The sequence below is a fragment of the Corvus moneduloides genome, chromosome 3 (genome assembly GCF_009650955.1).
Source record: "Corvus moneduloides isolate bCorMon1 chromosome 3, bCorMon1.pri, whole genome shotgun sequence".
Lineage (NCBI taxonomy): Eukaryota > Metazoa > Chordata > Aves > Passeriformes > Corvidae > Corvus > Corvus moneduloides.
In genome coordinates, this window is record NC_045478.1 from 119784226 (window position 1) to 119806959 (window position 22734).

The 22734-nt window shown below is 42.7% G+C and overlaps 1 protein-coding gene across 4 annotated transcripts in view; it reads right to left on the bottom strand.

Annotated features, from left to right (window-relative positions):
- The window catches only part of VRK2 (VRK serine/threonine kinase 2), a 37395-nt gene that overhangs the window by 2720 nt on the left and 11941 nt on the right, over nt 1-22734 (bottom strand). For all 4 annotated transcript variants that reach the window (XM_032103776.1, XM_032103777.1, XM_032103779.1 and 1 more), the window contains exons 7-12: nt 22542-22634; nt 15855-15987; nt 6427-6547; nt 4557-4615; nt 3190-3374; nt 81-254 (exon numbers count right to left, since the gene is read on the bottom strand). In XM_032103776.1, coding sequence (XP_031959667.1) covers nt 81-254; nt 3190-3374; nt 4557-4615; nt 6427-6547; nt 15855-15987; nt 22542-22634 — 765 coding nt within the window. The remainder of the gene's footprint in view (nt 1-80; nt 255-3189; nt 3375-4556; nt 4616-6426; nt 6548-15854; nt 15988-22541; nt 22635-22734) is intronic.

A 22734-nucleotide genomic window follows, 5' to 3' on the forward strand; every position in this document is an offset into this window, starting at 1 on the left:
CTTCCTTGCCCTCCCCAAAAGCTGGACATGGAGCTAATGAACAGGGAGATCTGGTGCTACTGCAGGGTCCAAATCCTCACCTGCTGCAGCTCTGCCTTGGGAGGCCTCCTGTTCAGTTTACTTGGCTTTTCTTCTCCCAGGAGCTGTGTGCCTGACCCTCCCACACACACTTTGTTTTGACAGGCAGGTTCTTCACCTTCCAGCTTTTTTCCCTTCTTCTGAGCTGGTTTTGGTGGAGGCTTTGGGAGGCGAACCTGGGATGAACAACAGTGAGCATTTTGTACAGTGAAAAAAGCCCAGAATTCACACAGAAAAATAATGATCTTCACTGTACATACACACCTTAAACAACAGCATCATTTTCCAAAGAGGACTTAAAGCAAAACTTTTAAGATTTCACTTAAAAGTTCCAACAGGACTAGAAGTGAAAATAAGTGGTTTTACACCTAAAAATTACCGTATTTCATCCTAACGAGATTACAGCTTGGTATTGATGCAATTATTTTTAGTCTGATTTCTACAAGATAAGTAAGCAGGGAGCTGGCCTCACCCCACTTTCCCTTTGCCACAACGTCAGCACTTCCACTGTAGGGGGAAAAGCTGAAAATATTTATTCAGGGCCAAAAACTGTGGTAAATAAATTTCAGAATTAATGCAATTAATCTTTTATCACCTATCTCCGATGTGCAATTGGAACCAAGAACCACCTCAAGATTAGATTATGATACTATACAGGGAGTAATATCCTAAAATCCTTGCTCTGTAGCAATCCACCTCATCAAGGAGCTGGTGCTACAGGATCCTCTGTTACAGGTGTCTGCTGCTCTTCAGAAGGGAATTAACCCCAGATCCCCTCATTTCCTGTGTACCAAACTGGTACAGGTGCAACCAGACAGATCAGCTGGAGTCAGATCCTGCTCACAAGCAACAAGTGAGGAAACAGTGGCTTGTATGCAGTGGCTCCCACTATTCCTAGGTTGTCTCTTCAATGGGAGAAGTGTTTGGTGAAGAAAAGGAGAGTGAGAAAGGGAACGCTGAGATGAAAAGTCAGGCCTAGGATCACTAGAGGCATTGCCATGAAGACAGGCAGTAGGAAGAGCCTACCTGTCATCCAGCACTGTCAGGGCTGCAGCACCAGGAGCACCAGGCCACTGAAACATTGCATTTTCTGAAAACAGCAATAAATTTCGAGAGAGTTCAGTTAGCTGCCCTCTCTACTTGTATTTAAGTACTCCTTACATCCTTTGAATAACCCTAACATTGCCTTTCTGCAGCTGTTTTGCAGCGAGTGTTTAGAGGAAACTGGCTCATGTCAGCAGCAGAACTGGCTGAAGGAACAGGCTGCAGTAATACACAGGCGATCCTGGTGCTCTCACTGTTCCAAGAAGTGAGACACTTGGCATTACAGACTTCGCTGAAAAAGTGCTGACAGGTGCCAAGATTTAGTAACACACAGGCATTCCCTCTGATCCTGTTCCTGGCCATCAAACCCAATCCCACTGAGTCCTGCAGCACAGGAATGGTGATAACTGACACTCCTCAGCCAGGGATTTTCCAGGGGGGTGTGACTTGCAAATAGCCAGTGCTGCAGCAGTTCCTGCAGCCTGCAAGGTTGGGATCATCTTTTATGCCACAGACTGTCGAGTCTTAGGCCAGGCTTAAGAAGGAAACAGAATTACTATTTAGTGTCTGACTCTGAGAAATCAAAGATTCCTGTGAAACAGAGATCCAGCAAGATCAGCTGGAGATCAGTTAACAGCTACCTGATGCTGAGTCAGTTCACAAAACAGTGCAAACTTAAAAAAACTTCTCAAATAAGTGAGGACACAGTAGTCACCGTCACAGCCACAGAAGTCCTGTCACCAAAATAGCTTTTGGTTTTGTTAAAATTAGAAAAAAAAAGGGGTAAAACCAGAAAAGTCAATAAAGTGCTAAACTAAGTATCTGTAATTACCAAGATCAAAACCCAGTGCCTTTTCATTAAATGTGAACTTTTGTTCTGCCTTCCACAATACGTAAATAGTGCTGACAATTGGTTTGTGAGGCACTTGCTACAATAAAATCTAATTGTATCATGAGAGAAAGGTGACAATCAGGAGATCATGAAAAAATTACATATTCTCACTGGTGGTTAATTAGCCATGCAAAACCCCCTCAAACAGATATTCTCTTCTATTAGGAATGATTACTGTGCAGGCCTACAGATGTCAATACCACAGTCATTCAAATACTTCTTTCCCTACTAATTGAAGGTTGTAAAGCTCTGGTGCCAAGGTTTTGCTTCCAAAGAGCTAATTTATGACTAGAAGGATATTTTATGTCTTCAGTTGCAGCAGCTACAAAACTCAGCAAATCAGAACCATCTGTGCACTGATACTTGAATCACCATTCATCTCGCAGCCTATCAGTCACATTAGTTTGCATCCTGCATTCTTGGCTCACGTACACTTGTGATGGTCCAAAGTTCACCAGGAATATTAAAAATGGATGGGACCCTGACCCTGCCTTATTGCACACGCCCCAGAGCACCGCACGGGGCTGGTGCACATGGGGACTTTCATAGGAACAACGGGACTGACATTTCTCAGGAAAACTGCTAATTACCTCCCTCTCTGCTTAGGGAAGCTGGGCTTTATTAACTCAGAGCACTGGAGGAAAATAGCACAGGAGAGCTGTCACTTGGAAAATCCTGTGCCAGTGCACACCAGCAGCACAGCTAAAGCCACAGGAACATCTCCTCCACACTGGGGCTGCGGGAGGATAAAGGCAAATGACAAAGAACAGCCTGAAAGCAAGAAAATGAATTAAATGCTGTCACTAATAAAGGTAACTTTGCTTTTAATCTGGGACGAAGGAAAAACCTGGCATTCAGGCTTGTCTTCAAGATGTTAGTGAACAAAGTCCTTGACTTCCCCATTATCCTGAAAGTAAATCATTCTCCACAGACCTACTGCTTTGAAGTGAGAGCCTGTAGGTCAAAAGGACTCATGGCAGTTCTTCCTCCTTGAGGGTTGACATTCCACTTTTTAGCAAAGCCAGGGGAAACAGGAATTAACAAACATGGTGTATTTAAGGCAGAAGAACTGCTGTGTCAGTCTCATCTTGAGAGCTTTAACTATTTCCTCCTCTACAAAAGGAAAGGCAACAGGCAGGAGCTATTAGAAATAATCCCAGAGCTGTCCCACTCACTTTGGACACCTTAGCAGCGCAGTGATTCCGTGTGCACGCTGCTGCTGCGGAAAATTCCAGCGGGCCGTCGTAGCGCATCCCACTTGACTCCAGGCCATCCAGCAGGATTTTCTTCAGCACTTGATACTTCGGCTTCTCATCATAAGCTAAGCCAGAAACAGAGGCCAGAAACTTGGCTATTTCACCTGTAGAGCAGATTTGACTGTGAATTTCACTGAATGTAACCCCAGAAGTTCAGAAAGGATTTCATTCCAACACGGATGCCAATCCTCCACTGCCAAACGAGACAACACAATTTCAGCTGAAGACACACTCAAAACACAGAACTGACAATGTCTTGTCTTTTTGGGAGGAGAAAAGGAAAAGACCGACTTGGATAAACAAGCCAGACCTTAAGTGCTCCATCTCGTTATGCTCATGCCCTAATTCCCACAGCACTGACAGGTATCCAAGGATAAAAATTAAAATATTTTATTGACAAGTATTGATAGTTCTGTGTAAAAGAGAAAAGTCTTTGATAGATTACAATATCCCTTTAAATATTAATTACTCTGAACAGTATTATTTTAATCTGCATAAATACTATACTGGGAATGCTTTGGAAAAACACTTTTTTTTTTTTTTTTTTAACTTCAAATGCTACTATTGTTTTTCTGATTGCATCCCAAAACAGTCCAACAGCAGCAACATTTTTCCATCAAGCGGTTCAAAAAACAGGGAAACCACTCAATGGGCAGGAATAATGCTAGTAAGAAAAACATATGGGGGGTTCAAACTTTTCTTTCAGTTGAAGACCCAAGTGTATCCTAAAACTGGAGTGCTACACCAGATATTAGCATCTGGTCAAATCCCAGCAGGAAAGATTTATTAAATATGTATACACATCATGAATAAATTTTGCCTAATACACAATGCATTCCAATAATTCCAATACAAAAGCACTAGGAAAATAAGGGAATAAATCAAAAATAGATACTGACCTTTGGTGTTTTCCCTGGGTTACTTTTGTATTTCAGGGAAGGAAGAAACAAGACAAGACAAAGTGTCCATCCATTTGCTTTTTTAAACTCTGAGCACCGAGCAATAAACCTTTGGTAGACAGTTGCTTACTATTTCCATACTAACAGCTACTTCTGTTTCCAAGATAGTCACTGCTTCCCAACACCTTGGATTACATATGGCCAAGATCCCTTCTGTCACTCCATGGGATACATCACAGACTGAGCAAGATTCTTTTTCTTTTTGAAGACTTTGTTAAATTTGTGTTACTTCCACTTCTCTTTTGCTCTCCCCACCCCGAGTCAGACATTGAACTGTGTTTAGGAACAGGCTGAAGAGCCATGGGGTACAAGTGCAAGTACACTTACTGCAGCTGCTTCCAGGAGAATCCCACCTCAGCACTGAATCTGGGAGCTCATCCATAAGTCTGAAACAACACCAGAGTGCAACAATTTAATGCAGCTTTGGAGCAGGTGATTCCTCATTTGGGATTTAGGAAGACAGCAAGTCTCAGTTCCAAAGGGAGTAGACCTCCAGGATAGCTAATGATTCACAGGACTGCTTTTGAACCCAGATCTCCCCTCACCAGCTCCATTTTTAACTCTTTGCATGCTGCTGGTTTCATCAAGACCAGGCTGATACCTAAAACTGCACTTTAAGTTTTTCTTCACAGCTATTTTAAGCCTTCTACAAGGAAAAACAAAAGCCCTTTAAGCAAAATGGTTTGTTCTGATTTCAGATTGATGATTCCCATTTCTAATTTGGAATTTAAGCAGCAGTTCTGCTTTGCCTTCCCATCATTTAGCATGAGGTCCTCTCTGCCATGGAGCACAGGGCTGTCAAAATTACACCAGGCATGGCAGGGCCAGAAGGGAACAGGGAGGTCACATCACCTAGAGTCCCACACGCTTCATTAGCGGCAGGGCCACAGGTGTAATTCCTGTGCATCCAGAAACAGGAACAGCAAAGAAGCTCAGGATCAATTCCTAAAAACAGGAAAAACACCAGCCCTCATCTTGGGCAGTCCAGCACCCACAGGAACCTGAAAATTAAGACAGTTAAGAGGAACAACCTGGACAAGATACCTAATTCCAGGAAAGTAATTTATTAGAGTAAGAGGATATTTCTGATGAGTGGAATCTGTGTAATTTTCTGTGCATTACCTTGAAGCCTCTGTTTGCTCAGCATCCTGGAAACACGAGCCATCCAAGGGTTAATGGCAAGGGAGGAATCAGCGGAGCAGCTTGATTGATTAAATTGATTTCCCATTGAATTGTATAAGTGTTACCTTGCAGGGGGCTGTGTAATGATCAGAACTTCTAAAGGAGAAATATTAAATGTAGCAGAGGGTGTCAATATTTCCAGCTGCACTCGGCCCCGTGCACAGGCTGCAGCCACCCTTCCCGGTGCCAGGAGCCGCTGCCCCACGGAACCTGAGCATTGATTTCCAGGGATCAGCCAGCCCCAGTGGGTACCTCTGGTGTGACTTGCCCTACTAAAAAGTTTGCTGCCTCCTGCACTTGTGAGGTTACTTCTGGGTAACTCCTCTGCTGTGCAGTCTGCTACAGGTACCACGTGCAATTAAATCCCCCAGTCTCAGCTGTGAGGGCAGAGGAAGCAAACACTGATCCACTGTTGCTTTAGTGAGCTCCAAGTAAGTCATGCTGAGAAAAAGGAAAGATTTTCACCAAGCTCCTTAGTGTTTTGGTATTTAATTGTTTGTAATGGCAGTAGGCTTATGTAACATTAAAAACCTACAGAAAAACATCTGAAAAACAGTATCGTATAGAAAGTTAAATAAATTGAGTGCACATGTGGAAAAACCTCCACGAGATGTTTGTACTACGGTCGCTACAAAGCGCCCGTGCAGTTTAACGGAACCACACAACAACCTTCTGTATGTACACTAAGGCCTGTGCTAATTTACAAATGTTTTCTTTGAAAAAAAAGAGTATTGGAAAAATACACAGCAGACAAAATGCCTGTGTACTGTGCACTGGAATTCCTCCTCTCCACAGCAGCACAGACATAAACATGCAAAGGAGGGTAGACGTGCACATAAAGTTCCCATTTTAACTGCTTCCAACATCTCTCTTAATTAAGGAAAATTGTTTTAGCTTTCTCCTAAGGTGCTGTTCTATAGCATGGAAAGCTGTGTTTCCCAGAGCTGGGAAATGGTGAGGATGCTGCAGGGTTCCAGGCTGGTGTGTCCATGTCGGGGGGGGGGTTTGTCCTTACTTTGTTTTCGCAGTCTGGACAGCTACAGGGTCCTTGAGGTTCTGCTCCCAGGGCAGCTTCCCACACAACCACTGCAGCATGCAGTAGCCAAGGATCTCAAGGTCACCTCGTCTGGATGGGGCTAAAATGTGGGAAAGGGGGAGGGGGAAAGAAAAAAAAATACAATTAAGAATAGGAACCTCTTCTTAGGAAATAGAAAAGACTTTGATTGAACTGGTGCTGATGAAATATGAAGAAGCCAAATGGGCAAAGTGTTTTGTTTGTTCAGCTGTATTAGACCTGAACCGCCCCGGCATTTGGCCACAGGCCACAGACAGGCAGTGACTTGTTCCTGCTCAAGTGAGGGTCAGCTTCCTCACCTCCTCCAACTCCATCCTTCCTCAGTCTGGCCTGTCACATGGACTTGATCCCCATGGCCTCTGACATGATCCAGACAGCCCATAACTGAGTACCAACACTTTCTCAAAGAGCCAAGCAGTAAAACAAAGAAATAAATGTCTGCTGCTAAATTGCTAACACATGTTCCAGGAAGTCCATGGGGTCCACATTGGTCATGCAGGGACTCTGTGAGAGCAGACTAAACACTGATGGCCTTTCCTGTTCTCCCGCAGAGCCGTTTGAACTCGGATGCTGGGACAAAACTGCCATCTAGTGTGCACTGCCTCACCAGAGCCTGCTCCCGGCTCCAGCCGTTTCTGTGGAGCTGTGCACAACCCAAAATACACTCGCTCTTTAGCAAAGTCCCGGGTAAACTGCCCACTGCTGCTTCCAAAAAGGAAGTTATTTCAGGAACAACTTACTCTTGCTCTGCACACTGCAGGCAGAACACAAATACAGGAGACAAAATTAAATCAAAAATTAACCCCATCCCCGAGCATCATCTGCACAGAGAAACTGAAGTTAACCTATAGATTGGCTTTTCCTAGAGAAAGAGGGAGGGGAAAAGTGCAATACCAACAGGATTGCTATTGCTTGCTGCTACCCAGAGGAAACCACACTTGCTAAAACTGAACAAGCAGGAGCACTGCAGGATTTCTTTGACTTCCAGCCTACAAGTTTGCACGTCAAAACCACATGGAATCTGCAAAACCAGAAACTGTTTGTTGTGATTAAAGACAGACAGACGTAGAAGTTAAATTTATGCTTTTCCAAAATTAATTTTTGCTTTCCAGGAAGGAAAGAAGAGTTCAGACTTGCTTGGCACTTTTTATCCAGCATAAAGACCAGTAGCTGAGCACTGTGCTGTTAATCCCGCTGTAAACAGATATCCTATTTTATGGGCCCTCATTAAATAAATTCCAGAAAGTCACTCAGCAAACTTATCTTTTAATTTAAGAAGTCATCTGCTAAAAGCCACGGTGCCAACACATCATAACTGTTGCTTGTTCCTGTACACACATTACTGTAAAAGCAGCCGATTAGTTTTTATACATTCCCTATCTTAACTGCTCTTAGGCTCGGGATTATTAAAGGCCCCTGGATCCAACACCGCTGCGCTGTCCCTCGGGCGTCGTTTATTTTCCGCCCTGGATTCAGCAACGTCCTAATGCAAGACTTGGCTCCCATATTAAAATAAAAACACAATCTCCACCACTTGCTGTTCTGTAGTGATTTCTCTGGCCATAAATCTCCCGGTAACTGTGGAACAATTCCATTCACACACATGTGTTCACAACTCCTTTTTCCATTATGGCAATTCCAGATTAGATCCATGTAAACCAGCGTTTTTGACTGCAGATCCTCCAATTTTCACAACGCCTTCCTGGCACCTGTTTGTGTGAGAGAGGCTACAGAAAGTGGCCTTTTGAGGAAAATTGTCAGAATTCCAATGGACAGCTTTTTTCTGGGGGGGATTCATTGATGTGCATCTATAAGTAACAGCAAACCAATCAGATTTCAGAAGTTACCCCAAGATAAGTCATTTTCTGACAAAACAGACCCAGAGATCAAAGGTTTTTCACAGTTTGGCCATGACTAATGACCTTCCCTCTCACCTGCAGCTCTTGCAGCCACTTCCTGACTAATCCTGGGACAAAGCCATGACAAACCAGGAGCCTTGGCTGACACCTGCCCAAAGCCACAGCGGGCACAGGGACAAAAAGGTACATGGAGCTAAAGCACCCCTGCCCAGCAGTAACAGGAAATGTTTCACAGGACACAGTAACTCCCCTATCCCTTCATCTCCCAGGTCACCACAAGTGCTGCTAAATACAGACTTTTACCTGGGTTTCTGTAGAACCACACGAAAATCTCAGTGTTTGATCCTTTGGCTATACTTGCTTATTTCTCTCTGCTCCATGTAAGCTAAATCCCTCAACTTTTTAAATCCTTTAGATTCTTGTTAAAAAGTATTTGATTAATCTTTAATGAGTTAGTATTGTCCATGGACAATGGAATTATTAGATTTTCATGCCAAATAGAGCACTAATAGAAACATTTCAATGATATGTTTACTTGCAAAAATAAATCTGCTCACACAATTGAAGATTACAGGAATTCTTGATAAACATCAACGGCGAGAAATCAATCTGCTTTCACTTTAAATACGACAGCCAGGTGAAAATAAAACAATTCTGCTTGATAACTTGTCACAGTTACAAGAGTGCACACTCCAACCAGTACTTATTTAAATCAAATCCTTACTTCTCTCCTAAAAAATCTTTCTGGTTCTTATTTTTCTTTTTTAATAGATATTTGATTTCTGCTTTTCGACTCACAGGATTTTTTTACTACTATTTTAGTCTCATATGAAGTAGTATGTAATGGGAACACATTGGTCATGTTTTATTTCACAATATCTTTAATTTTTTTAATTTGGAGATTTAAGGCCTGAGTCTGTTCTCAGTCCTGCCAAGATAAATCAGGAACAACTCCACTGAAATTGATGAACTCACAAGCACATCAATGAAATCAGAGTTTTAAATATACCACAAACATACTCAACATGCAGGCACAGGGTCCAATAACTCAGAATAACCGAAGCAATTCACCTGAGGAGAAAATAGGTGATGTATCTCCGTACACTGGATTTGGCAGCTTTCTCAACTCTAATTTATATTCAGATTATTATTTCCAAATAGATCAGTGATATCACAACAGCCACAATATACTCTCAAAACTCCACTGCTCCCAAGAACTCCTCTGAAACTGAAGTAAAAATAGGAGTTTTCTCTATGGCCTCTGTTGAGCTGATTTTCTCCAGCCTTTTGTAAAGATCTAACAAGTGACAGATTAAATATTCTCTTATTTTTAATTAGCACTGTTACATGATAATTTCACTATTGGTGATTTTTTGGATTAGAAGCTTTTCACAAACAGGAGCATTTTGGTTGCTCATATTGCATGGACATGCAGTGGCACCTCCAACTCTCGCTGGCATTACAGAACACGAATTCCCAGTAACTCACAAATAGAACTCACACCACAGCAGTAATCCAAAAGCCCATAAAGGAAAGGAGGGTTAACATGACCATGGGGAAATACAATTATGACAAAAATGTATCATCACAAAGTGATATAACTTAATTCAAGGCTGAGATGATTAAAAACCAGACAAATACAAGACTTGCCAACAATCAGTGCTTCTATTAGGGGTAGGAGAAGTGAAAAGACAAGAAAAGGAAAACCCAAACCGAAACAAGCAGATAATGAAGTATTGCTTTCCCCAGGTCCCCGTCAGTCTGAGGAGCTCCCTGCAGCAGGACAACGACCAACGGAATAGAGTGAGGCTCCAGGGAAAAGGTAAGAGAAGTACATTAAATTTATGATACAGTTTAGTGCTTGGAGGTCATTCCACAGAGTTATCCAGCCTCAGACAGGGCAAATTCCAGCCAGGAACCACCTCCTCTCATGCCCAGCCCTGCACCATCAGCTTGGCACATTGCTCAAGTACTCCCTGACAATAACCACCAACTCGGAATGCTGGAAAGAAAAATCCATGGCACCACCACAGCTGGAGTACAGCTCTTCCAGAGAACTCAGTCTGTGACATGGCAGAGAGGGACACTTCCTGTGCCAGCCACGGTCTCTCTCCAAACTGGGATCCTACAGATACACACTTGATGGGTTGAACAGCTCATGGGCATGGAACACACAGCAGAGCTGCCAGGAGGGAACAATCAGGACTGGTGGAATGGCATGTGCTGAAAGGAAGAGGGCTGGGGTCCTGATCTGGTGGGGACAAGTTTATGCAGTGGGAAGGTTGGAAGGTGCAAGGGAACTTCACCACGAGATGTGGGTGGGAGATAAAATGGTGGTGGCAGGAGATGCCGGTACCTGGTGGGAAGCAAAAGGTTCCAAGCTTGCAGTAAGGAGAACATGTGGCAGGAGAGTGGGGACAGGAAGTTTTACTCTTCTTTCATATCTGTGTGGCAGAAAAAAAGAATCAAAAAGGTAAGGGCCTTATAATAAGTAGGGGTGGGCAAGCAGCTGAGATTCACTGCCTTTCTGAACGCCTGGTGTAGAGAACAACAGCCAAAATTAAACAGCCCATTCCCAGGCACAGTCCTCAGTTGTGACAAAGTTGTAAATGCTCCTCATCTTATTCTTGCTGCTTCTGGACATACCTGGCAGGACAGAATAAGCTTCCAGAGGTGGCTGTAGGAGCCTATCCAATCTTTTCCTTGCTAGTGACTCTTCTTTCACTTATAACCACTTCCTGCTCCCTCTTCTGCTGGGTACACATTTCTAATCCAACTCTCAGGAACTAAACCATCTTTTTATTTATGTCCCATTACAAAGTTCCACCCATTTTTTGCCACACTAGTTATATTTTCCTTTTATTATTTAGGATTTACAGTTTGTCCTGTACACAGTCTTTGGGAAACACATATCAAACTACAGCAGATCAATAATTCATTTGACCGACAAAAAAGAGAAAAAAATCCTGCAGGCTCCCGCTGAATCCTAACTATGCATGGGCAGATGCCAAATCAACCTCTTGATCCAGAGGCACTCAGAGCTCTGTTCTCTGGAAGCAGGCTCCCAAAGAATGTGTTTCCAGGCATAGGTGTTTATATTCCTGCACATCCTTCCTCACAAAATGAACCCTGCACATATTTTACTCAACAGAACAGGAAAAATGGCCAAGCACTGAGCTGTGTTTTTAATACCACAGACCAGCTGTCAGAGCAGTGGGGAAAACCAGCACAAGGGCTGCAGGGCTTTCCCTGCCGTCAGCCCAACGCTGGCGTTGCCCTGGACAAACCCAGTGTCCCAGCGTTCTGACAGAGCTCACGGAGCACACACGTGCACTAACCCCGTGTGAGGGGCACAGAGATGCCTGTCCAAAGTCCCCACTCCTGTGGAAAGCAGCATTTACTACTCCAGGTGTAGATATCAGTCCTGCACGGACTTCAGTGGGGCCTCCACTGATGCAAGAGATGGCAACACTGCTCAGAGTTACTGTGGAACGCTGGGAGAAGGGACAGGACTCATCTTGGAATCGATGGCAAACACAAATATATGCTGGAGGGAATTCAGCATAGACAGTTCATACTCTTATGCTCATCAATGATAGCAAATTAAAACTGGGCTAACACACTCAGTGCACAGGACTGGAGTATTTAAAAGAACCTCAATATGTTAAGTGCAGTAAATCTCCAGAGAAATTAGGTATTGACTGCATGCCTCACTGAGGAGAAAATCTACAAAAATCCATAGGAGGCACTGATCCAAATATTACTTTTTAACACTAACTATGTAACAATTTTTTAAACGTACACTGAGTACAGATATAATTCTCTTTAATTATCAATCAACAAACCAAAATGCAGTACTGTTTATGCAGGCTGATCTTTAAAAGTGAACACAGTGAGCACACTCCAATGCGACACTAAAACCAATGACGCAGTTGTGCCCTGTGAAATTTGCATCAAAATAAAAAGGGTTTCAATTTCAAATACCCACATGCTGGTTGGGATGGGATCCTGCCACAAACCCAGGAATGCCAGTGGTACGGGTTGGATCCTGTGGCAGAGGCCAAGTTGGGCCCTACTTGGTTCCAGGCGAACTCCAAACACAGCTCATAGGAACAGCACATCCCACTCTGCCTTACCAGAGACTGTCAGAAGAACACGGACTTATCCCACCACCCAAAAGTGTTTCCCCGTAGTGGCCACTGGAAGGAACCTTTCTGGATCTCAGTGGACTGCACAACTCTACACCTGGTGAGCTCCACAGAGAGCTTGGGGAATAAGCCAGCACGCAGCTGGGTTAAGCTCTGCATTCAGCTACGGAAACTCTGGCGTTGACTTAAATTACTGGGAAGGGAATGCATTTGACTGGCTCTGTGCAAGGAGGGTATCAGCTCCAAGCATTGCCAAGAGGCACTTTTGAAAGCTACAAATTCCTAATTTGGTTAAAGCTTCAGCACGTCCCTCGAATCACTGCATGTATTCAGTAGCTGCTTCATGAGCAAGTCAAAATGTTCTCATCTGTCCAGCTCAGCATAGCCACTGATGCTGTTCAGGGGGCTGAGATATTTATGTTGCTACACACATGCAGCAAATGCCCTCTGGAAAGGATCTCATTTATATAAAACAGCATTTAAAAATTAGAATTATATTCCTAGAGCATTGAAATAACAAAATACTCCACTCTAAAAAGCTGGAATGTGACACCAGAATAAAGATTGTCTCTGCACCTTCCATTTGCCAACATTAAGACTTTTCACAACACCCCACCTCACTTTATACATGAGACTGTGCTGAGACTCCACCACAAGTGGGGAATCCAGGAGACTGCTGAACACAGAAGCCTTTTGCCCCAGCTACTGGAAGTCTTTCAGCACCCTGAGACATCTCTGTGACTCAACCTCACACCAAGAGAGCAGGGAAACCCATCGCTGTGTTCTGCCAGCTGGACCCGTGCAGTCCAGCTGCACATACAGATTTTCCCTGGGACCTTGAGAGCTCTGCTGGCAAGTGGGAAACTCTGGCAATTTGACCTTAATGGATTCAGGTTGTCTGCCATGGTTTAACCCCAGCCAGCAAATAAAGTACCACACAGCCACTCATCCCCTGCCCCTCCCTGGAGGGGCAAGAAGGAGAACCAGGGAAAAAAATTAAAACCCATGGGTTGAGATAACAACAGTTTAATACTCTCAATAAAATTTTAAAAATACTAATAATGAAAAGGAAGGTAAAAGAAAGGAACAGAAGGAACAAACCCCCTGGCACTAAGTGATGCACAATAGAGCTGCTCAGCACCACCTGAGCAGTGATCGGCCCCTCCCAGCCAACCCCCCCAGTTTATCCACTGCCCCTGTTATCCTGGGATATGGAACATCCCTTTGGCCAGGTCAGCTGTGCTGGCCACGCTCCCCCACAGCTCCTTGTGCAGCTCCTCACTGCCAGAGCACGGGAAACTCAACAGTCCTTGACTCAAGGTAAGCACTGCTCAGCAACAACGAAAACATCCCTGTGTTATCAGTGTTATTCTCATCCTAAATCCAAACCACAGCACTGCACCAGCTACTGGGAAGAAAATTAACTCTGTCCCAGCTGAAACCAGGACATCATCACACAATGTCAGAGCTGGCATTCCATGTGAAGAGTTTGGATGCTCTGCAACATACCAGATCCCACATCATGTTCTGTAGGCTCTTCTAGAAGAAGCACCAGAAAAATCTGTGGATTTTCTGTTTGCAGCTACTAAGCAAACACTTTTCAAGTGTAAAAGGGGGGGTAAGCTCCCTCAAACTATCTTTCTAAATATTTTGTTTTGTGGTGTCCTCTGCTTTTAACCAATTCTATCATGACTTTAGCTACTTGAGGAGGTTATCCAAGACACAGATTACAAAACTTACCTCACACTTCCTCTGCACACCTTTTGCCACCCAAACCTGTAAAATTTCCCTGCACTTTCAAATAAAAGGAAATATCTGTCCTGTAATCACATACCCATCCACAAACACTACCAAACTGGCTGCTATAACTACCCAACTGCCAAATCCCAAATACTCCAGCTTCCACCCACCCTTCAAAGAGCATCCACATCAAATACTACTGCACAGCCACACCGCTCACACCACCAGGCAAAGCAGGCAGAGTCAGGTCTCCAGAAAACACTCGGCATGCTTGGGAGGGCCAGAAGCCTCCAAAACAGATGCTCTCCTCACCACAAAATATTTTCTAGCAGGTGAAGTGGTGCAGTTGTCTTAGCAGGAAATACTTGCTGGTCTTATTTCATTTTTCCTAATGACCAGAGTTAAACGACTGCAGGTTTTAACAGCTCCAGCAAATTATCAAGACCCTCTACATTACATGGTCAATGGTCCTTTTAATAGAAAAAGCAATAATATACAGTTGTTTGTGCCAACTAAAACTCGTTAGAAAGTATTAGTTTAAGGTAACAGTTCAGCAGCTATTAACAAGCACAAATTCCTGCAGTTATCACTCATGACACTGATCCTCACCAAGCTGGCAGCAGCAAACCATCCCTCCTGTTTGAGATGATCTTGGGGGTGAAGGAGGGGAAAGGGGAAGGAAAAGTTAACAAAAACACTCTTTTGTAGCAAGAGTCAAAGTTTTTCAATAATCGCCATTTTTTCCACTAGCATAACATTAGAATTGACTTTTTGTCTTGCTGACATAGCAACTAAGAAAGTTGTGTTGCATTGACCATATTGATTGTGAACAATGCAGCCATCAGTGGGACTTTACACCATATATTTTCAATATTGACCTCCCAGTCCCTTTTCCATGGCTCTCTGGGTCTGCTATTGGATTTGGACTGCAGTGTAATAAACAGCTAAGGTTTAATTAATGGTAAATGAATACAAGACATAGGTTATGACTTTAACTAATTAGGGAATTGTTGAATTAAGTCTGCCTTGGAATGCAAGGCAGTACAATCAATATCCAATAAAAGGACTATGTATGTAATTTACCTGCAAATGTGTTTCCAATACCATCAAAGTGAGTTTAAATAAGTAAGATATATGAAAGGCTACTGGAAAAAGATTTCAAAAAGTTAACACTTTATGACTTCAAAAAAGGTTTTTCTCCTTGCAGAAGGAATGTCATCTTGAAATATCCTCCCATAACACAGATGGTGACACTCAGACACAGCTCTCCCTAAAGGACAGTGCAGACTCCAAACCCTTTTCCTTGACAATGCAGCATTAGCAAATCCTGCCTCTGCAGGGTACAGCAGGCACAAACCAGTCCTCCCAACATGAACCAATTAAGTTGATGTTGAGCTCTTCTCAGGGTGTCCTGGGCTGCAGTGCTGTGCGTGCAGAGCCTCTCAGGGTTCCTCATGCTGCCCCTTCCTCCAGCCCTGGGGAAGCATTCCCAGGCACACAAGGAGGTCACCCCACGAGGGGCTGAGCAATCCCCAACACTGCTTCTCCTGTGTACAGCAGCTCTCACAGCCTGATTACTCATTCTGTAATCACTCATCTGAAATAAAAAAAAGAAACCTACCTACTCCCTTGTGGGCATCTATGCTGGTAAACTCTATTGTCCCATTATGGCCCTTCCTAGGATTTTCCTGATACTGTTTGTGGTTCCCATTGGGACAATATCTGTAGGAAAGTCCGTAATCTGCAAGATAAACCTGGAAGACATGAACAGACAAATGAATAATGCTTTTGTCCTTTGAAAGTATAACCTTTATAATTAAGTCTTAAGAAACTGATAGGTTAAGGACAGCCTTAGATCTAAATTTTATTAAACCAAATGGTGCCTCAGGATAAAATATGTACAACTGGGGGCTATAACAGCTGCCCTCCCCATTTAAATCCTTCCACTACTATACTCTTATCTTATTTCAGAGTCGAGCAGAATTTCAGTCATTTTATTTTGTTCCTAAGCTCTCTGCTCTCCAGGTGGGCATCCAGACATCATAAACTGCAATACGCCTTTTATGCAGTCCCACGTTGCTTATGGGACCCCTTCCTCCCCCAACTTAAGCAGGCACACACACATCCCCCTGTTTGGATTTTCCAGCAGCTGAGACTCTTCAAATTCAATTCTACTGTGCAGCTTCAAAACCAGAGGAAGAGGCAGCAGCTTCCCCCAGCTGGACTGGACACAGGGCTCCAGGGCCCCAGGGACAGTGGCCACAGGACTGCTGGGCATCGGCCCAACCGTAATCCCACACTGTGGAATGCCACTGTCACTAACGTCCTACATAAACTATTGAAAGTGTAGGATAAAACAAAGTGAAACAAACCAGCTCTTCCCAACCCAGGAAACCATCTAGTAAACCACTCCTGAATTTATAATACATTTTTTAAAAGACGCAGAACCAAACTCACTCTCAGCTACTCTGAAGCAAATACACTGAGTTACATCAACGTAAGAGAAAAAAAATTGGGCCTAAATTGCATATACTGCAATAGTGCCACATTCACCATTCCAGCCACAGATTTTTGGGGCAAAACCTCCATCATCTGAAGGCACAGAGATCACTTCTACTAAACCTTATTATATGATAAAGAAAAACATCTTATTCGAACCTTAGTTTAGTTTCCTCTTTAGCTACAAAACAGTTTATACTGAAAAAGTCTAAAATGAACTTTTCTGGCACTCACTTGCAATTTAATTATGTCACTGCTGGTAAAGGCAAAAACAAACAAAAAACCCTCAAGAAAACTTAATGCATTACTGTGGAGCACATTCTGTTGAACTACTGATTCCTGCTTGTGCTGCAGGCAACTTCAGATCCCGGGATTGCTGGTCTCTTGGTTTTGCCATTTCTGCTGCAGGATCTGAGCCTATCTGGAGCGTGTAAGCCGGGCTGCAGCACTCGCTTCCTGCACAGGAGTGGCTGTTAACATTATCGATGGTGTTTCTCACCTGACAGACCAGCCAAACTGGGATACAAGATTAAACACCAGAGGCATGGATGGCTACAAAAGCTGAGACAGGGCATCAGCTGGCTTGGGCTGACCACTTGGATTTCCTCCTGCATCTGTTCTGCAGCGTATTCCTGATGCTCTGGTGCTGCCCGAACTGAGCCCATAGTCAGTCAGAGAACTCACTCAAACTACCCTAAACACCAAGTTTTGTGAGTCTTCTGGATCCTTTGTGGGCTGGCAAGGAGGGAGGACCCCAGAAGGTGCATTCTTCCCAGACTCAGTGGTGCACTTTGGATTTTGCTTGACTACAGGTCTCTGACATGGACAGGAAGATAAAATACCTTTAAAAATTAAGGCTATGCCTTACATTAAAATGAGGTTTTAACTGTTAGGAAAAAAGATAGACCTGCAGCACCTCTGGCAGCTCTCTGGTTTGGGCTGGCCATACCAGTTTATGTGATAGAGACTCCCATGTGACAGCCCAGCCTCTTTCAAACTACATCAACAACAGGCCACCTACAAAGTAGCCAGGAATATTTGTTAGTCAAACTTGAAGTAAGTTAAAAAAAAACCCAAAACCACATATCCTATCACAGTAACTATGTTCTTTTTAAGTTTTAAGCAGCTCCATTAATGCAGTCCATTTTTAACCAACGGATTTGCTTACAATATCTCCAGTAGCCGCATCAGCAGAGCAGTTTTCAATTTATATGGAAAACCCCCTAGAAGTGAGAAGCAGCTTTAAGTTATCCTGCACTGACTGATGATGGAAAGACCTGGAAATAAAGAGGCAACTGTTTCTAAAGCCACTCATGCAGGGTGATCCTAACATCTGATCACAGCACTCTTCCTCAAAAGCTGGCTATGAGTGTCCCAGTTCAGCTTGTTTCTAGCTGGGCCATTTATCACTTCCCTAATTTTCACACCACATTTTTTCCATAAACATGGCAGCCTCTTGGCCACCAACAACAATCAATCCCCTTCAGCTTGTACAAAACCAGCAATGCACTGTTACAACCTTGCCACAACCATTATCAGAATGACTATGTTATTTTAAATTACCATTAATTTCATTTCATCAATTCTCATTATAACCCTTTCATCATTAAAAAGATATATAGTTCTTTATAGCTAGTTGTCACTTTTTGATAATGTAACACTGCATGCCCTTCCAAATTTGCTCAGAATATGGTAGAGGTAGTTAATTTAGAGTTTATAGTTGTTGTGGATTTTTTAAGGGTATAGGGAAGGGGAAAAGCAGACGAATATTAAAGAATACTGAGAAAAATTATGGCAGTTTTCATCTACATGTTCTTTTCTTAGGAGCAACAAAACAAATAAGAACAAAAAAAAAGAACAAAACAGAGCAGAGCAATAAAGACAAACAAGACACTGGAATAAGAAATGGTGCCATGGGTGATGAAGGAGCAGCAGGGACATAAGCCCAGAACAGCTGGGCTTGGCTGTGGTACACTGTGCACTCCTTCCCACTCACCTACTTATTTTAACTCGTGTTTTTGTTCAGGTTTCTCTTCTTTACACATCCCAGTCTGCACAGACTCTGCAATGCTAGGCATGGTCTGTTTTTAATAGACTTTTGGTTTAGACCATGAGCCAGATTTCTGAAGTCTTCACCTTTAATTTCATGCACATGTGAATGTGCCCATCTTGGCCAAGTGAATTATCACAGGCACAAATAATTACCTGTGAGCACAGGCAGCCAGCCACAGTTTCAGCCATCCTCTTCCCTTTTTGTGCATGACTCCCTCACAGTGCTTGGTGTCTGAAGTGCTAAATATCTCCTAAACATGTAATTCTTACAACTTGTACACATGATGATATTTAATTGCACTGAGCTGGGTAGTTATCAGCCTGGCCCTTTGGATTCTTGTGGTATTTCCTTTATCTTTGAAGGACAGAGCAGGAGATTTTCTTTGTGTTTCCATTCCTAGGCTTATGTCATGCCTGTAAATAAGTAAGTTGATACCTACTAATAAGAGGCAGATTGGTTGCCAATGGCCAGAGTGCTGCCAGGTTTGCTTGGACACTGGACTACAAAAAGGATAAGGGCAGACTGAGGTCCATTTCAGGACAGGAAGTGTGAAGTTTGTAATTGGGACAGAAAGAGCATCTTTCACAAACAAAAGCCAAGGAAGGAGGGAAGCAGGTTACCAACAGAGAGAGGGGAAGGGGCACAGGGCATCTCTGCCTACTGGAGCCTTCCTAAAAACACCTGAAGGAGAACAGAAAATATTTGAATTTTTCTCAATTCATCTGCACTTCAGCAAGTCTGTCCCAGTGGGCTAAAAAGCAGGAATCACAACGATTCATCTCACAATGAAAAACAGCTTGAAGTCAGAATTGCTTTCACACAACTTTTTCCCATAAGATCAATGCATGATTTCTGTATCTTTTGAAACAATTTTGTATTTTTCATCTCCGATAATCAAGTCAGAGTTCTATTGTGTAACTACCTTGTCTAAGAAACACTTAAAACCAGGACTGAGGTGTAAATGCAATTAAAATTTACAGCTTTAAGACCCAAACAGACTTGAGTCTGCAACACTGCAGCAAGTCTGCCCATAGAATCCATGGGGAAAAACTACTACAAGGTGGTTGTGTGGAAGAGGTGCTCCCCCAAACCTAACTTATTTAAAATACAGATTTTAAGCTCTTGTCTCGTGACCACTTGTCCCTCTTAATAGTATCACCATTTAAATGAGATTAATAGATTTGAATTTCTTTCAGAGTCTCTATCAATGCTGCTTGTTCTGCTTTATGATACAAACAGTTAGAACCATGCACCGAATTATCTTTAACTCTCCACAGCCCTGAGACTGTGCTTCACCTGTAATTTATAGGTCTGATCACTTCAAGTTTCCTTTGAGGCCTCTGTGAGATTCATGGGCTGTGCACTCCCCTCAGTCCATCACTGCTGCTTTGTCAGTCCCTCTGCAGGTCCGTGTTCAGAAACATTGACTGCAGAATTGATCCTGTGACCTGTAACTCAGGGAATGGCCTCGCTGCCTCCTGCTGAGCACATCTGCAGCTCTTTGAGGTCACTCGATTGGGAGCTTCTCCCCATTTCTAACCATCATTTGGAGGTCACACAGTGACAGAACCTTTACTTTATTTGTGTCTCTGCTGTGCCACAGGAAGTAGGGGATAGCAGTATGGATTCCACACGCCCTTTCAGAAAGGGGACTGTTATTTATTGGCTGTGGTGTAAATTCACCAGGTTAATTTACAGGAGAGAGAGAGAGACCAGCAGCAAAAATTGCATTTTTTCCTGTCATTTAGTAATTTTTGATGTGTATTCTTACGTGCAAATTTGTCACTAGCTTTCTGCAGTTGCAAAAACCATAAAGTTTAGTATAAAGTACACATGCTTTTCTGAACAGAGGTTTATGCCTCTTCATCACAACAGAATATGGAATTATATTTTGAGTAGAGATATAGATTATTTTTAAGAGATGAGTTTTGGTTTCTTTTAAAAACAATTTCTTTAATTCTAGAATGCTTACAATTTATTTTCTCTTAAAATCCTAGACCCTAAACAGAAAGAACCCACCGGCATAAAATTCCTGAAAAACCTCACCACAGAATTTGTTAGGTCAGGCAGTTTTATTATGCCAACTCCCCCTGGAGCTACAGAAGCCCTGGGCTTGTATTCCTGAGTTGGAGTTTGCCACAGGCTAGATGCTCTCACTCCCTATATATGAGATTAGGTTGATCATTTTACCTTTTTTAAGAAAACAAAAACAACCAAGACAATCAAGTTATTCACTGTGTTGGCAGAGAGAAAGGTGGCACAAACACTTCACACTTACAGGAATGGAAGTTTAACTCATACCATAGAAATGCAAGCAAATATTAGAATCTCCCCATTAGCACTTCTGAACTAGAATGTGAACTTTTTAAAATGTTTTATAGAATAATTGCAGTGGAAGACAAGTTTTGCTGAAACAAAATTCTACAGAAAATCTCCCAGCAGTGACATACACTTTGTACTGTTGAGTTAGGAGCTACTGGACTACCTATTGATTTCTTTTATTTAATAAACCCTAAAACATCTACCCAGTAACTCACAAGTACCTTACTTCTAACCCATCAATGAGTTTACTATCATTAAAGCAAATTACAAGTACAGCACAATCTTCATACAAATAACACCGGAAACAAATCAGAAAATCACCCAGCTATCTGCCCAATGCCAAGTCAGCTACAAGTATGAACATTTTATGATTACTCCAAGTGGACACTTCCAAAGTGATTGCAATGTGAAAAACTGCAGCATTTCTTGCTGTCATAAAAATACACAACAGCCAAGACAAAAGCAAAGTCATTTGAGTTGTGCTAATGGTTGCAGATTGTCTTGGCTCTAAAGAGCCTCCTCCTCTGGATTCGGCAGAACACCATAAACTGTGCAGCACTAGCTGCTACCACTGTATAAACCCAGGGTTGTCCTAAACAGCCATGCTGCTTTTTAAATGATGTCTTTCAGAAAGCTGACAAGTTAAATTTGACTCAGCCATTTAACTTGAAGCTTTTAAAAAGAGCAGATATACTTGAATGGTTCACCTCCAATGGCAGTGAGCTGCTTTGCAAGATCTGTTTATCACTGCAGCAGAGAAACCACAATTGAAGGAAGTATTGCTTACAGCTAATTATATTTAAGTGAAGTTGGAGACGTCCTTTTCTCCTAAAGGATTTTTTTCCAATTAAAAAAGCATACTTAGATTTTATTACCTGAAGAAAGAAAAAAAGACATCAGAAGAGCATGTGGAATGTGGCAGGACCAAAAGATTTGTTTCAAAATATTCCACCCAAGCACTTCCATTTCAAGGCTGGCTTTAGAGAACAGCAACTTTAATCCTACTTACCTGTTATATCCACTACAATGAGCAGGACAGGAGAGTAAGGGCATGGAAACAATTCAAGGCAATACTAGAAATCTAGAACTTCCAAGAATGAAAATACAATGGGGCACATCCTTAATCTTTACTGATACCCTTTAACTGGCATAACCTAGAGCAGCAATTAGGTCCTCTTCATTAGTTTACCCATCCATACTGGTATCCCAGTCAGCAGAACACAGGGAGAGCCAGCAAAGCATAGCTGTGTCCTGCTTCTTTCTCAGCCCTCAAGCGCCACAGAGCCACTCTCAGATCGGTTGTGAGGGGATGTGAATGTTCATGCATAAACTCCTTTTAATATATGAATTATTGCAGCAGAACATACTAACTTAAAACTTTCCAATGGTTATAAACACAGTAGAGTAGAAGTGCAGATAAGTAAACACACTTACCTCATGTGGATTGCTGTAGCCCAGAAGAAGATTTGCTGCTTTAATGTCACCATGGACATATTCATTTTCATGTATGTATTCCAAAGTATCCAACTAGGAAAGAGTTTAGAACAGAGCAGAAAACATCATCATCTTCTCCATTCTGCCCCTAACCCTGCTACCAAATATTTCTCAGTTGGACAGGGGAATCAAG